Source organism: Naegleria lovaniensis (genome assembly GCF_003324165.1).
Source record: "Naegleria lovaniensis strain ATCC 30569 chromosome Unknown tig031, whole genome shotgun sequence".
In the NCBI taxonomy this organism is placed as follows: Eukaryota; Heterolobosea; class Eutetramitea; order Acrasida; family Naegleriidae; genus Naegleria; species Naegleria lovaniensis.
Genome location: NW_025407853.1, coordinates 11326 through 26652, shown reverse-complemented (window position 1 = coordinate 26652; position 15327 = coordinate 11326). Strand labels below are relative to the sequence as shown.

The 15327-nt window shown below is 37.3% G+C and overlaps 8 protein-coding genes across 8 annotated transcripts; 3 read left to right on the top strand and 5 right to left on the bottom strand.

Annotated features, from left to right (window-relative positions):
* Positions 1-176: 176 nt before the first annotated feature.
* C9374_007827 (uncharacterized protein) lies at positions 177-977 on the bottom strand (the record flags this gene model as incomplete). The annotated part of the gene is made up of 1 exon (XM_044697835.1): positions 177-977. The coding sequence occupies one exon, from the start codon at positions 975-977 to the stop codon at positions 177-179; it is 801 nt and encodes a 266-aa protein (XP_044545941.1).
* A 1018-nt stretch (positions 978-1995) lies between these two features.
* Positions 1996-3474, top strand: C9374_007826 (uncharacterized protein; the record flags this gene model as incomplete). The annotated part of the gene is made up of 3 exons (XM_044697834.1): positions 1996-2366; positions 2527-3155; positions 3242-3474. 3 exons carry the CDS (start codon positions 1996-1998, stop codon positions 3472-3474), a joined length of 1233 nt encoding a protein of 410 aa, XP_044545940.1.
* Positions 3475-3638: 164 nt separating this feature from the next.
* Positions 3639-6185, top strand: C9374_007825 (uncharacterized protein; the record flags this gene model as incomplete). Its single annotated transcript, XM_044697833.1, has 1 exon — positions 3639-6185. One exon carries the CDS (start codon positions 3639-3641, stop codon positions 6183-6185), a length of 2547 nt encoding a protein of 848 aa, XP_044545939.1.
* Positions 6186-6303: 118 nt separating this feature from the next.
* On the bottom strand, positions 6304-7680 carry C9374_007824 (uncharacterized protein; the record flags this gene model as incomplete). The annotated part of the gene is made up of 3 exons (XM_044697832.1): positions 6304-6976; positions 7168-7356; positions 7595-7680. The coding sequence occupies 3 exons, from the start codon at positions 7678-7680 to the stop codon at positions 6304-6306; spliced, it is 948 nt and encodes a 315-aa protein (XP_044545938.1).
* A 149-nt stretch (positions 7681-7829) lies between these two features.
* C9374_007823 (uncharacterized protein) lies at positions 7830-8586 on the bottom strand (the record flags this gene model as incomplete). The annotated part of the gene is made up of 2 exons (XM_044697831.1): positions 7830-8195; positions 8569-8586. 2 exons carry the CDS (start codon positions 8584-8586, stop codon positions 7830-7832), a joined length of 384 nt encoding a protein of 127 aa, XP_044545937.1.
* Positions 8587-8887: 301 nt separating this feature from the next.
* On the bottom strand, positions 8888-10509 carry C9374_007822 (uncharacterized protein; the record flags this gene model as incomplete). The annotated part of the gene is made up of 2 exons (XM_044697830.1): positions 8888-10103; positions 10238-10509. The coding sequence occupies 2 exons, from the start codon at positions 10507-10509 to the stop codon at positions 8888-8890; spliced, it is 1488 nt and encodes a 495-aa protein (XP_044545936.1).
* A 596-nt stretch (positions 10510-11105) lies between these two features.
* Positions 11106-12844, top strand: C9374_007821 (uncharacterized protein; the record flags this gene model as incomplete). Its single annotated transcript, XM_044697829.1, has 4 exons — positions 11106-11562; positions 11668-11688; positions 11864-12190; positions 12390-12844. The coding sequence occupies 4 exons, from the start codon at positions 11106-11108 to the stop codon at positions 12842-12844; spliced, it is 1260 nt and encodes a 419-aa protein (XP_044545935.1).
* A 43-nt stretch (positions 12845-12887) lies between these two features.
* On the bottom strand, positions 12888-15193 carry C9374_007820 (uncharacterized protein; the record flags this gene model as incomplete). The annotated part of the gene is made up of 6 exons (XM_044697828.1): positions 12888-14193; positions 14248-14295; positions 14348-14389; positions 14432-14522; positions 14573-14702; positions 14822-15193. The coding sequence occupies 6 exons, from the start codon at positions 15191-15193 to the stop codon at positions 12888-12890; spliced, it is 1989 nt and encodes a 662-aa protein (XP_044545934.1).
* Between the last annotated feature and the right edge of the window lie 134 nt (positions 15194-15327).

Below are 15327 nucleotides of genomic sequence, written 5' to 3'. Positions count from 1 at the left end.
TACAAGGTTTTTCGATTACATAATCCAAAGGGCTTCTGGCAGTGGCTTTCGGTGCTGTGATGCAGCAGATTGTGGTACCTTTTCCATTGATAACTCTCAAAACAATGGAGTTCTAGTAGTAGTTCCACACAAACCATATTCTTAACATATCCTTAAATTCAACATCTTGGCGTCAATTACGACTGGTCATCCTTGGCCTCATCATGATCGCTTGAAAATCTTTTAGACCAAGGAGGAAATTCATACAATTTAAGTTGCTCCAATTCTTCATTGGCTATTACTGTTCGAAGATTAATATATTCATCCATTTCAAAACGTCTCATTTCATCCTCGGTTGCGAAAGCACCCAAATGACTTGAATTGTAACAATCGCTCACATTTGAGGAAGAGAATGACATGGTTTTTGAGATACCTGAACTTTGACTATCTGTGTCATCAGAGTCTGAGTCTGGAACTTCAAGTCCTTGTTTCAAAGAAAAGGCATGTATGATTTTTGCATTTTTGTGTCTCTCGTCGAAACTTCGGCTTTTTGAAGGCGTTTGAACCAGCTCTTCATAGGAGCCAAAGTAAAATGAGTCGGCAAATATGTAACAATCTTCATCCTCTTCAGTTTCAGAGGGAATTCTTTCATTGTTTTCTGCATTTAAATATTCTTGGCTGCCAGTCGCATCATGCACAATAGGAGGTAAATTAGCCATCACATCTGTGTTCCTTCGTTTTCTAATATGCGATAAATCCTTATTCGAAGGTATGATGGTAATGGGGGTGAATGAAACAGCTGGCGTTTGTTGAGAAAGTCCTGCCGACGGTTCACTCTCATTAAGTAATTGATTTTGACTTGCCTTGTTGGCGAGAGTTTGGCCTTCTTCATTTCTTGGTGACGACTTGGATGCACCCGATTCCAAGGAGCTCAGACGCCTACTATCTACAGCCACTAGTAACTTTCCCTTACTACCTGAAGATGTAGTTGACCGCATGGAGAGTGCTCTGTCCGAATTGTAAGACAGTGTGGAGCCTACCGTCAATAGAACACTTGCTTCTTTTACATGGGACGAGTTGGAAGCATTGCTGAAGCACTTGTTCAAGCCCGATACCGATGTTGTTGGTGCTTTCGGTAAAACTAGAGATGAATTGCTTCCACGACTATTGAATGAGAAGGCTCTCCCATCGGTGAGAGAGGATACATCGTCCAACGTGGTTTCATCTCTTCTTGTTCCCAAATAACTCTTTGAGAACTCTTTGAGCGCTCTTGCTGTAGGAGCTGCTGTTGGATGAGGCAATCCAAGTGAGGGTTGCGTTAGGGAAGAGGATGCGATTGAGAAACATTGGGGAGGGCTCTCGTTCTTGTGTGTTTCTTTGGTTTTGAAGTAGATCTTTTCAACTCTTGTGAATGTCGTGGAGAGCGAATTGGAAGTGAGAAGAAGGATTTTGAATCATTTTGAGCACTGTATTGTTTATGTTTTTGATGCTCCAGGATGGTGGATGTTGATGAAAGGCAGCTTCCCATGCCTTACAGGTGTGTTAAGTTACAAATTGGTGATGATGAAATACACCTGATCAAGGCTTGATTTAAATTTCGGAAGAGTTGTTGTGATTTCAAATTATTATTACAGAACAACCAGAGTGTATACACTGGAGCGTCGTAATAATAATAATATGTTATTCAATGATGCTGATGATGAGAATGATGTTCTAAGCCTTCTTGTATATTGCCCACACGCTCTTTAAAACTTCATCCGTTACAGCTCCCGAACCATTAAACTGGGATAGCACTCGATTTTTTTAAAAGGAAACTGTAGTTTTTCAGTTCGATTATTTTATCTGGGATCCAGAGATTGTGAAGAATTGAAAGTCTTTAGTACTCATCTCCAACCCTCACACCACAGACACTCATACTACAGGATGACACGAAAAGGTAACTCATCATCAAGCACAGGAAACGATGGTCAACTCCAAAATTGAAATCTTTCCATGTAAAAAACTCAACCTAAAAAAATGTCGAATGATAAATCTCAAGCTGCTGACTTTTTTCACGTCTCCAATAAGCAAGCAAAACCTTTCGAAATTGTAGATCCATTCAACCCTTCAAATACCTTGAAAGGATTTATTTGTCGAAAAGACGGACCTTTCGGAGGTAGTCTTTTCATCACTCATGTGAATCAGGTGAAATTGAATGAACCACAAAAGATTTATGGTGTTCCCAAGTTGTTGTATCCCTATGTAGATAAGAAAAATAGTGATGATTTGGAGGAGTTTGAAGGAGCCGAAGAAATTGTACCTAAAAAGAAAAAAGTTCCTGGTTCTTGTAAATATAAATCGAGTTTTCAGACCGATGATAACATTGTTGCATTTGCATTGACGAACAAGTAAGTTTGAGAACAATATTTTGTAAATGATCATGACCAAAATGATGTGCAATCCATGAATGGACTTGTCACAATTGTACCATATGTGAATTTTCAATGTGTGTTGCTCTGCATGACACACTCACCTCTTGAACATCACCACACGTATCTGTGTAAATAGATGGAACGGAACTAACATTCTCTTCTTCAAATACTATGACAATTCTGGACAAATGTTCGTCTCTGCAAAAACCAAAGGAAGTGCCACCTTATCCGACACTCAATTTGGAGACTTTTTTGCTCTCACTAAAGAAGCACTATTTGGAAAGAATCACTCCGAGAGAACCTTAGATATCAGTCATCCTCCTGAAGTCCTTCATGAATTTTTCAAACGACCTGAAATTCAATCCATTTCATGTGAATTGTGTGGTATCAAAGAACCTCATTTGGTCAAGTATGATTTTGATATTGCATTGAAGCCATTATTCATGCAATTTAAAAGTGGTGGTAATATTGAACCGATTATTGATCCCAACGATACACACCAACAATTGTTCGAGTTTGTCAACTTTGCTGACATGTGTCACATTTGTAAGGAACGACAAAAACATGATTTTGCTTTGAATGATGAATACAGAAAGAAAAATAATTTGGAAATTCGATACGAGTACAATCATTTTGCTACAGAAGGAGCTGTTCTGTATATTTTAACCAAACCAAACAGATTATTAGGACAATATAACTTTGGAAATGATTGGATTGGAGTCTCCAATCGTAAACTTTACAAAATTAAACCCAAAGATATTGAAGGTAAGTGAATCATTGGAATGACAAAGAAGGTAACATTACTATTATTTTACAATTCATACATTTAAACCATGTGTGCTTGTTCACAGAGGTTCATTGGGGAACATTTGGAGAAAAACAAAAATCTCTGGTTGAAATTGCAGTCAAGAAATTACGTCTTCGTGAGAAGGAATTCTCAAAAGACTCCCTCAGAGAAGAATTAGATATTGGTCCAAAAGAATTTAAAAGATATCAAAACGATATTCTCCAGTATGCGAGACAATACTTTAATAGTATGCCAAAAACGAGCAAATCAAGCAAAACCAACAAGAAAAAGAAGTAGTAGCCATTTCAATGGTCATGACCATGATGTAAATAAATATAATTATCTTCTCCCTTAAACCTTTTGTTGTTGAGGACTAGATTTTGGATGACATTGATTTTCAAGAGCCAAAAAATCATCAAAAAAAATTGATTTGCGAGCATCGCAAGCACCACTCTCCTCATATGAACACAGCCCTGACCACTCATGCTGCCAGCTTCATGGGTGTTGTTGGAATTCCAACAAGTAATGAAAAAGCGGGACAGCAATATCATGCGGTAGCAGTAACTTCCTTATCATCGGACAATGTCATTGGTTCATTTCGTTCTGATGATGATAGCATGCCGATGATGAAAACAGCAATTAGAAGAAATGAAATGAAGAAGGAAACTTTTTCAAAAAAGAAGGAGGAAAAACCTGCTATAGTAGTAGCAGATACTACCAACAATACTGTTACTCACAAAATCACCAACAAGAAAATATTTTTCAACAATTATCGTGATGGCACAACCCCAATGAAAATTGTACAATGGATGTTTCTTGTGGTCATGACCATCCTTGTGTTGTTGAGTGCTTGCTCAGTGTTGATGCGTTTGGAAAATCATCATGATGAACCCACCTCGTCCTCGTCCTCGCTATCGGATATTCATTCTGACACATTTATATTTGTTAACGGTGCTCGTCTTTTTGTTAGCCACAGAACAAGTCTTTTCAATATCAAAGATATGATGAATGAAGGCACCGGTGGTAGCAGTACTGAAATTCCAGAGATGTGTGTCGATTATGTAAAGAATCATTCAAACTCTACTCACACCACAGAAGAAGGAGAACATTTGGAATTGTGGCAATACATTGTCTATTCCATTTTAAGTATGATATTTATTTGCGGTGCTGGTCTCATGTCTGGCTTCAATTTAGGTCTACTCTCCATTGACACCATGCAATTGGATATTCTCAAAAAAACAGGTACAGAACGAGAAAAGAAATATGCAGCACGTTTGGCACCAATTTTAAAGAATCACCACTTGTTATTGGTTACATTACTATTGTGGAATGCCGTATGTGTCGAGTGTTTGCCCTTGTTTTTAGACAAGATTGTACCCGAGTATGTTGCAATTATTTTGGGTATTACGGCCGTCTTGTTCTTTGGTGAAATTATTCCTCAAGCTGTGATTACAAGATATGGTATTGCCATTGGAGGTACCTTTTATTGGTTTGTGTGGATTTTGATTGCTGGTGCGTTTGTTGTTGCATGGCCTGTAGGTAAATTACTGGATTGGATTCTTGGAGCAGATCATGGAACCTTTTTCAAGAGAACAGAATTGAAGGAGCTTGTCAATATTCACCTCAAAACTCACGACCCTAAATATCACCTCACTGAACACGAAGCAAAAATTTTGGGAGGTGCCTTGGATTTTGCTCGAACATCCGTAAGCCAAATCATGACAAGAGTTGAAAATGCCTACATGTTGGACGTGGACGGTAAACTCGATGTGGACAGCATGACCAGCATTTGGCAAGCAGGTCACTCACGTATTCCAGTCTATAAGGGAAATAAGAATAATATTATTGGTATGCTCTATGTGAAGGACCTTGTGTTGATTAATCCAGAAGAGTCTTTACCGCTCTCTACTGTTCTCACATTCTACGGAAGAGAAGTGCTCAAGGTTTTTCCAGACACATATTGCGATGAAATGTTGAAAATTTTCAAATCTGGTAAAACACACATGGCCATTGTTCACGAGCCAAGGGAACCTGAAAGCGGAGGAGATCCCTACTATGCCATTGTTGGTATTGTGACACTTGAAGACATTATTGAGGAAATTATTAAGGATGAAATTGTCGATGAAACAGATATTTATGTGGACAATACCTCACTCTCTAAAATTAATCGCCCTCAAAATAGTATTCTTCTCAAACTTGAGAGAATTCACAGACTCACTCCAAAACAAGTGCTTGCTGTCAGCTCGTACTTGATAAAAAGCTCACCCATCTTTAGAACACTACCAGAAGATTGTCTTCATAAATTATTGGGTAAATGTGCTGTGATAGACTTTAAAAAGACACCAGATCGTGAAATTTTCATCACAGAAAAGGGAAAGGAATGTGATTACTTTACATTGGTTTTGAGTGGTAAAATTGAAATTTTATTTGGAGAGGATAAGTTTGTCTCAGAGATGGGTCCTTGGAGTTTATTGGGAGAGCGTGCATTAACCAAAGAGAAATTCATTCCTGATTTTGATGCTCGTATTGCAAAGGATACTTCCATTGTCAAAATTTCCAAGAAAGACTTTATTGAAATTATTGCCCAAGCCATCACTCAAGATTCAACATTACCTCATGAATTGGAATGGATGAGTCCATATCTTACAAATTTGAAACAATTACCGCCAGCATCTCCTCACAATTTCAGAATTACCAAACCACCTGTCACTATGGGTTCCACTACTGCAGCCACATCAACAATGACGATCACGAATGAAAGTGGAAATACAATTCCAGTCAGCAATACAGTATCACAGACTGGACACTCTGTTGTTCAAAAATCCTTGACAAGTACCAGCAGCAGTAATCATGAAGTGGATCAATTGTTGTTGAGCTCTGCTTCATCGAGAGATGATTTGGCATCGACACCCTCTGCAGTAGTTGTGGATATTGATGAGCATGACAAGGGATTCTTCTCGAAAGATTCGTATAAAGCTCTTCAACAAGACGAGGATGACATGGTATAAATAAATTGAAGTCTGTCATTTATATTATCATAATTGTGTATGTTTCATTGTGTGATAAGAATGATCATTCCAACAAGTGGATGCACAGACATGATGATCATCATCTGGCCAGGTCACCTTAATAAAACGCTTCATCATCTTCCAAATCCTCCTCTCCAAAAAACTCATAATTTACAACTTCTGCACTACTATTCGATGGCCAAATTTTGGACAAGTCACACGAATAGGCCTCTAATTTCGTAGTTGGCGATGAAACTTTGGCACACAAGCCATCTGCATCAAATGTCAAACCGTGCATATGAATCATGTTCACATCAATGGCAATATCAAAAATGGGTTCATTCTTCTTATTGGAACTCAAATGCACTCGTTCTTTCGTATCTGTCACTCCAAAAATTACCAACCCATTCAACGATGCTGGAATTTTAATCGTTTCTCTCACTAAATATTTTCCAGGAAAAATCAATAACACTGGATACAATGGATGAGAGGAAGCACTTGGAAATCGTTCCTTCACACGTTTCAAAGCCTCAATGGCAGGTTCCAATCCAAAAAAGTTTTCCATCGTTGTTGGTAACACGACGACATTTCGCATGGCATCTGACGGTGTGTGAATGGATCGAAGAAAGGGCATGACGTTTTTGTGAACTTCGAATAAACGTTGCTCGACACCAAAACCAATGGCTTTCAAACGAACGTGACAGACTGCGTTTTTGGTGTCGTAAAGTTTGAGTTTTCGAGAAATTTCGAGATTTTTGGGAAGTGTATCCAATGAAGTGGTTGTCATTCCTCTGTTTTTTTGTTTTTAAAATTTCATGTAATATTTGATTTTTTTTAAATGGAAATGTCCAAGTCCATCCAGTGTGAAATTTGGTCATAAATTAGAAAAGTCACAATGAATCAATCGGTACATGGATGAAAGTGAATTTAATGTTCAATGAGTCAGTCATGGCAACCTTCAATGTAATCATTCAATACTTACACAATCTTGTCACTTTGTTTATCTTTCACCTCAATTTTCAATCGTTCATTACTAAATTCTGGAACATCTTTGAAAATGACATTATTATTAGTTTCGGACCATTCATAACTGTTTTTTCCTTCGAGGTTTTTATCTGCCGATCCGACTTTTTTTGGAACTTGATCGAAAGTGAAAACGACATAGATGGAGCTGAGTGTGATGAAAGTCGTGTGATGAATTGTGTTTTTAAATTATTATTTTTTTATGGAGGATCATCGTTTCGAAATCATGTTGAATTGTTGTGAGAATAATGATCAAGTGTGTTCGGAATGATGTTTTTTAAATAATATTATTAATTGTATGTCATTGGAATCAATGAAAAATATAAATAATTATTCCATCATTGGTGTATCATTGTCACGAGATTGATACAAGCAAGATCACATACTTTGGATCAATAGGTAAATTCTCAACTTTGACAATGGATGCTGAGAGTTGTAGTTCATCCTCTCCTCTTCTTCTAACAAGCATCATTTTTTTTTGTGGAGAGACATTTGAAAGGTACAAAGACTGAAGAATTTTGTGGACTCAGACATCCATTAGTTATAATGATCTTCATAGGTGTTTTCTGACGAACAGCACAAGAAAATGAATATTGATATATACAACGATCACAACTGTATTTAATAAGTAGCTGTAGTGTATGTAGTTTGTTGAACGTATCCTTGTTGTGGAGGAATGTAACCTTGTTGTGGTGGCATATATGCTTGTTGTGGTGGAACATAAGCTTGTTGTGGTGGAACGTATGGTTGTTGAACCACAGGTTGAGTTTGGTAAGTGACATTGGTCACAGCAGTAGTAACGGTTGGTTGACCATACTTTCTATTGCAATCTTCAACCATACCAGGAATGAGAATGAGATCAATCAATTGACCCCAACCCAAGATACCACCAGTGAAAAACCAAATGATACCCAAGAGGAAGGAATCAAGGTAGAAACGATGCAAACCGCAGAAACCAATGCAACAACCGAGCCAGAGAATATAAGCCTGTGAGAGAGGTGGGATGAGATATCATAACATGCGTAGGTGATGAAATTGAAAATAATATCATGGGTAACGTGATCCGTATGCGGATGAGGAGGAGGATAGCGATTGGAATTGTTGGCATGTACCAATAATTCAAATGATGATCATCATCAGCAAAGGAATATCAAAAGTGTCATCATCCCAAGGTGAGGTCGTTCATCAATGTTGAAGGACATTCCAATCACGCCCAACACCAACAACCACACGAATAAAAAGTAAGTAACAAGAAGCAACCAACGGCATTAGATAGCGTGATGATGAAACCGTTTTTAACCAACACCACCGTATTCGGTAAATTTTAACGAGAAAACAATAAAAATTATGAACAACTTACAACACCTGCTTCTTTCATTTTTTTTTCGAGAATGTTTTCGCTCATCATCCTCTCATTGGGTCGTCTTCTAATTCCTTTGTGTGTCGACGAGAGAGTGCAACATTGCAAGGAATGACAGGTGTTTCATCAACGTGATCCCTTCAAGACCAATGAAAGAAAACAAGTTGTAGGGGCAACAAGTATGAACTTTTGGTTGGCTGTCGCACATTGTAAAGTGTAAAATGACGGGTTACAATTCCAATCTTACCATTTATAGTTGATGAATGCGTTCGCAAGACTATGAGCCACGACACTGGGCGTGTTCAAACAAAACTCGTTGTTATTCAGACTTTAAAGCTACCACAGAATAATGGAAAGCAACAAACATCAGCAAGATACCCAACAGCGTCATCACGATCATCCAATCTCTCGATGAGAACGCTCTAATTTTCACATTGGCTGCTCCATTAGTTGTTGCCTTCTTACTGTGTGAAGCACGAGCTTGTTGGTGACTATCTTGACGACTGACATTATTCGAATTTATCTTCTTCTTCTTCTGTTGCAATGGACTCTCAGACTTCCAATCTTCATCTTCAGGTACAATCTCACCTCTTGGCTTTGGTGTGAACGTAAATTGATAACTTCCCTCTGGTTGATACGATATTGTTGGTTTCAACACAAATTCCCTCATTCTCAAATGAAACACTGGAATTAAATGCGAAGCACTTGGAGGAACAATCCAAGAGTATCGAGCTGGACATTCCCTTCCTTGTCTCTCTTCATTCTGTATGTGTTTACAAAATTGCTTGCCAGCTGTGTGATGATCTACAATTTTCACTCCTGCTTTTTCAAAGGAATATTGAACCATAATATTGAATTCAGCACTTGCAACATCTTTCCAGAGAGGATTCTTTTTAGATTCTGTATCACTCTCAGGTCTCACTCCAATGGCAGCTCCAAATTCATCAATGAGATTATATCGATTGAAATCGAGAAAATTTCGAGTAATTTCTGTGGTCATGTACCATCCATTGAATGCTGCAGCTGTGTAAAAGATACCTCCCATTTCAAATCGCATATTCGTAATGGCAGGTAAAGCATGCCATTTCAATTTCATGTCACTCGTCTTTTCAAACTTGGGATGTTCTAATGAAACTTCTGTCGTGTATTCGGGAGGTAATTCAAACCATTTTGGAGTGGAATTCATTCCCATCTGAATGATAAGAGGTAAAATATCAAATCGTGTTCGTGGTTGAGGAGGTTTCCATCCCAATTCGAGAGCTACCTTAGTCATTTGAACATGTTCAGGATCTCCCAAAACACTTCCATCTTCATTTTCATAACCAGCATAACGAATGATTTGTGGATTGTAAATTCGAATTTCATCAGATCCATCTGGTTGAGAGCATGGTCTGAACAAAGTCACACTCGATTTGATATTTCCATGATTGAAAGCACATTGAGTGTGGTGTTTGAGAGCTTTGAAAATTTCTTGTTCTGTTTGACAATGACGTTGATCATGAACGGTTAATACTTGCCAATGAGTTTTACCAATACTATCAAATTTCAAATTTGAAATATAGAGATGTGAAATTTCATATGAGAGTGTTTAGACCGTCCATCCATCAACACATGTGAAGATTCATCGAGTCAACCATAGAAATAGAATGGTACTATACACAACACTTACCAATTCACAGTATTTCTCCATGCAATTTTACATCCCATGGTCAATTCTTCACTCGTATGAGTATAGGTTCCAGTCTGTTCAATTTCTTGCTTGACCTCTTGCAATCGTTGCGAAAGAGCACCTTCTGGTTTCTTCATTTCTGAAAAGAGTTGAGTAAGAAAGGTTGTAGCTTCTTGAAATAATTCAGAGTGGTCTAGTAAGAGTGGAGCAGTGCATTTGATGGTTGATGCTGCTTGTGTTGGACAAGTTGAAAATTCTTGAACGGTCATCATCATCGTCAAATTGAGAGAATATAGAATTGAAAATGTTGTTGAATGATTTTTTTCAATGCAAACAGCACATTATGACTGAAATAACAAGCATCTAACCAATGTTGCTGGGATTTGCTTCAATGTGAACAGTAGTATGAAAATGGTCACAATATCTTTTATGGTGGAAGACTCTATTTTGTATTGTGAAAACTCCGAAGTGAGCAATTTAATGTACTCCGTACTGAATAATGATTGCAGGTTTCACAACATCGGCATGTGACATTCAATAAAATCAATTATTGCAAAACCAGCAAGTTAAATTCCTGAAATTACCCTTAGTTTCATTCCCCAAGAAGACCTAATGCAATGTTCAACAGATTCCATAAAATTTAAACAATAACATTCCACCACGAGATCAACTTTTGTACTCTTAATTTTTAAATTTCTTAGAACGAAATTACAATGATCATGATCGGAATAACATTCAACTTCAGCCATGATATCCCACAATCAACATAGTAAATAATATTTGAATTCCATTAGTCATCGGATCATCAGTTGTTTACTCTCTCTTTAAAGATGATAAATAATATTTTTTTTTAAAATAATAATTAAAAATGTTCAAACGAGGCTTGTTGCTGACTCTCTCACCAATGGCTTTCAAGTCAGTTTCATCACGGACCTCATCGGTCATGACTCTGGTGAAGAACAAGCATCATCATTGTGTGAATTTTAATTTACAAAATTATCATACCGATCGGGCATTCGTTCGGAATGATTATAATAACATGAGGATTAATTCTCAAGAAGATGAAGAGTTGAATAGGCTTACACAATTAGGAAGAATTCATGAACATAATTTTGAGGGAATGGAGGACCGTACTGCCAAATTAGCTGAAGATTTATTGAACGGAAGTAGAGTAGCTCTGAGTAAATCCATTACTTTGGTAGAATCAAAATTGTTGGAACATCATAAACAAGCAAGACATTTATTGGCATATTTGGCAAAATTGAAACCAATGAGTGAGGTTAAGCCTTCATTTAGAATTGGACTTTCTGGGCCACCAGGAGCAGGTTGGTTTTTGATTGGATTTTTGATTTGATTATTTTTTGTATGACCTCGAACGATCATGTTGTGAAATTTGTATCATGATGAATTTGAAATTACTTTGATGACAGGAAAATCAACCATGATTGAGGGTATGTATCGAGACCAATAGAATTAATTAACGTTGGATATATGTGTTGTGAATCAATTTCTCTAGTTTGTAATTATGGATTTTTTAAAAGAAATTGAATCTTGATAATTTGATAAATTTACTCAATGTTATCATTCACACACATTCATAGGCACTTGGAAAACACATCATTAAAGATCGACATGAAAATCTAGCAGTGTTGGCAGTCGACCCAAGTAGTACCAGAACAGGAGGATCAATTCTCGGAGATAAAACTAGAATGATAGAACTTTCAAGAATGGAAGAGGCTTTCATAAGGCCGTCTCCTTCATTGGGATTTTTGGGAGGTGTCACTGCTAACATGTATGAAATTATTAGTTTATGTGAATATGCTGGCTACGATAATATTCTTGTAGAGACTGTTGGTGTTGGTCAATCAGAAACATTGGTGGCAGATTTGACAGATATGGTCATTTTGGTAGTACCACCTGCTGGAGGAGATGAGTTACAAGGCATGAAAAGAGGTATGCTTTTGATCAATTTAATTGCAATGAATGGCATGTAATCAAATTTGAAAATGACAATTTGGAAATTGGATGTGAATATCGAATAATGTTGAAATCATTTGGAAATTGGTTGTGAAAATCAATATCTAATTGATGTTCAATTTTTTTTAAATGATATGAAATTATTTGATGAAAAATTCACACTGACACCTGTTAGGAATTGTCGAGGTGGCTGACTTGGTGGTTGTAAATAAGGCTGATGGTGACTTAATTTATGTTGCACGAAGAGCAAGAGGAGAATATCGAAGCGCTCTTCACTACATGAGACCAAAATATCCAGGTGTCTATTATCCTGAAGTGGTGTTGTGTTCTTCAAGAAGAGAAAATCCAATGGAGGAGACAAAATTTCCAGTTTCCAATGTTTGGGAAAAGGCCCTTGCATTCAGGAAAGTGATGAATGAACATGGTCTCATTGAGAAGAAGAGGCAAGAACAGAGAAAGACTTGGATGTGGAAACAAGTCAATGAGGAATTAGTGACTCGATTGTTGCACGGAGATGAAACAACTTCTAAATTCATTACAGGTATTCAAAATTATGTGGAACAAGGAGAAATGTCACCACGATTAGCTGCAGATTGCATTCTTCAAAAGTTTTTAAAGACTCACAAGTAGTTTTTGTTGGAGCTCATACAGATTTTCACCATTTTCAACTTGTTTATTGTTCTTCATTACTGCTTGTTAAAAGTTTAGAATTATTTTCCAAGTGTTGCTTCCACAAACTTTCAACTCGCGAAATTGCATTTCCAAAGATGGTGTAGGTTTGGTGAGTTAAGTTCTTTAAATAGGTCTTCAGTGTCTCTGGCGAGTCTTCTTTGGTTGTACTTCCTGAGGGCTTTTTAGGATCAGTATTCGTTGAATTGAACATCGAGTCATGTAGAAAGGAAGCAGTATCCAAGAATTCGTCAATGGCTTCCACAAACTGTTCATACATGATCGATTGTCGAATCTTGGTCTCCAAGTTGCGAGTTTCTTGTTCCAAATTTTCAACTTGCTCCCTCTCAAGAACTCGAAGCAGCTGCAACATGACACTCAATAACCCATGACGTGTACTCTCATCCTGCACTTGCTGAATCAAGGTTCTGAGAGCAAAAATGGAATAATCCCATGTGGAATTGGGCATTGAGGACGGTGACTGCTGAGAGTTCAATACAATCGTCTGAGCGTTCATGTACAAACAGTAAAAGGCCTGAAGCAAATCTTTTGAAATGACTGAAAGACGAAACTCTTGGAGCAGTTCCTTATTTCTCTCCACGAATTTTTCTCGTAACAAGTCACTTTTGATTTTTCTCATTTCTTCTCTGTGATCGGGGAGTTTCTCAGATGGAGTGCTTCGTAATGAGGAAGAATTTGAAATTTCCACACAATTGCTATTGTGATACTCTTCGGTGGCATTATTTACGAGTTGAGATTCTAAAGGATCAAATTCCTTGGTATCTGAAATGACAACACCTTTCAGTAACACTCGATCACAGTCTGTAAACGCTTTTGGAACGGTTTCAAGTCGAAAACCATCAGTGAAAATTCCCTCAATATCCGATTCAAATGAAAATGTGAAACTTTTCATGGTATTGGGCAGTAAAATTCCACTCTTTTCATCAGTTAGCAAGAATTTCGATGCTGCTCGTATTCGTTGTAAATCAGTGACTGGTTCAAGATTCACCCATTTATATCTCAATGCGCAACAACCCGTGTTTTCGAGAATGATCTCTTTCTTGCATTGTTCATTGGGTGTACAATCAAATAAAATGTCATTCTCTGAAAGAGAAAATGAAGGAACATTCGAAGTGTCTTCCTCAATGACGTCATCATCTTGGGTCGAATAAATATTTGGTGAGAATTCCTCTTCAATGTCGTATGTTTGATAATTGGCAGTGATGGATTTTCCTTGAATTTGTAATTCCTCAAGTTCTGGAGCTGGATCATGTTTAAACGTTTTACTTAAAATTTCTCCATACATTTTTCTTTAATTTTGGATTTAAGAGTTCTTTCTAAGGCGTATAGATTCGAAAACTTACTTGACATAGTCTGAACTGAGAGTTCGAATACCTAGTGATGTATTTTCACTGCAAAATTGTCAATAACTTGACAATTATTTTCAAAATGGAGTGAACCTACCTTATGACTCCAATCTTATTGGGATTTCGAACCGTTGTAGGTCTTTTTGATTTGTGTCTCCAGGTCATCATTTTCAACACTTACCTTCTTACTTTTGGTTCAATAATTGGACAAAACAATGGATATGGATACCAGCCAATTTGAACATATCTTACACCGTCGTCCTCAGGAACCTCTAACAATATGCGTGATTCATGATTAGGCCAAAAAGATTTTACAACTTACTTCTTAAAGAAAGCTCCCAGCTCCATTCGTTGTGTCTCGTTTCTACAGGTAGAGACGCTTCAAGGAAATCAATTTCCTCGCGTTTAAGTCGATATTTTTCATGACTTTCCATTACTAAATCTTTCTTGGGCTATCCATGTTTCATGTGTCAGTAAGAAAATAGAAAATAAAAGAAAATAAATAATAAAATAAATGAAAAATTAATTTAACAAATGAAATGAAATAATAAAATCATAAAATCATACTTACCTTTTCAAGTTTTGTACAAATTCTATCTTCAATAGCATTCCATGTTCTCAAATAATCTTCATATTTCCGAAGCGCTTTTTCTTGCAAAAATTGTCTTCCGATGGCTTTATCCTCATGAATGGCATTAAAATCCAAGTGTTTTCTATTTTTTTTCTGTTTCTTTTCCGCTTCCACGTTAGCACTCTCCCTTGATGCCAACGACCTGTCAGTAGCAATCGGAGAAGCAACTCCCGACTTGGACAAGGTATTAAAATAATTATCCAACGATCCCAATACTTCATGTTCACTCTGAGGAAATCGTATCACACTCGGATCAAAAGCCGTGAGTTGTGCTTTCGGAAACGAAACAGGAGGTTGAATCGGAGGACTCATTTTTTTTTTGTAGTTTTTTTGGCGGGTGAGCTACACTGTTTCAGCTGAAGAGGGATTGAAAGACTCACTACAGTTCTTTTACGACAACAACAATGAGAAACAGTTATGGAATCAATGGGTGATGCATCACGTTG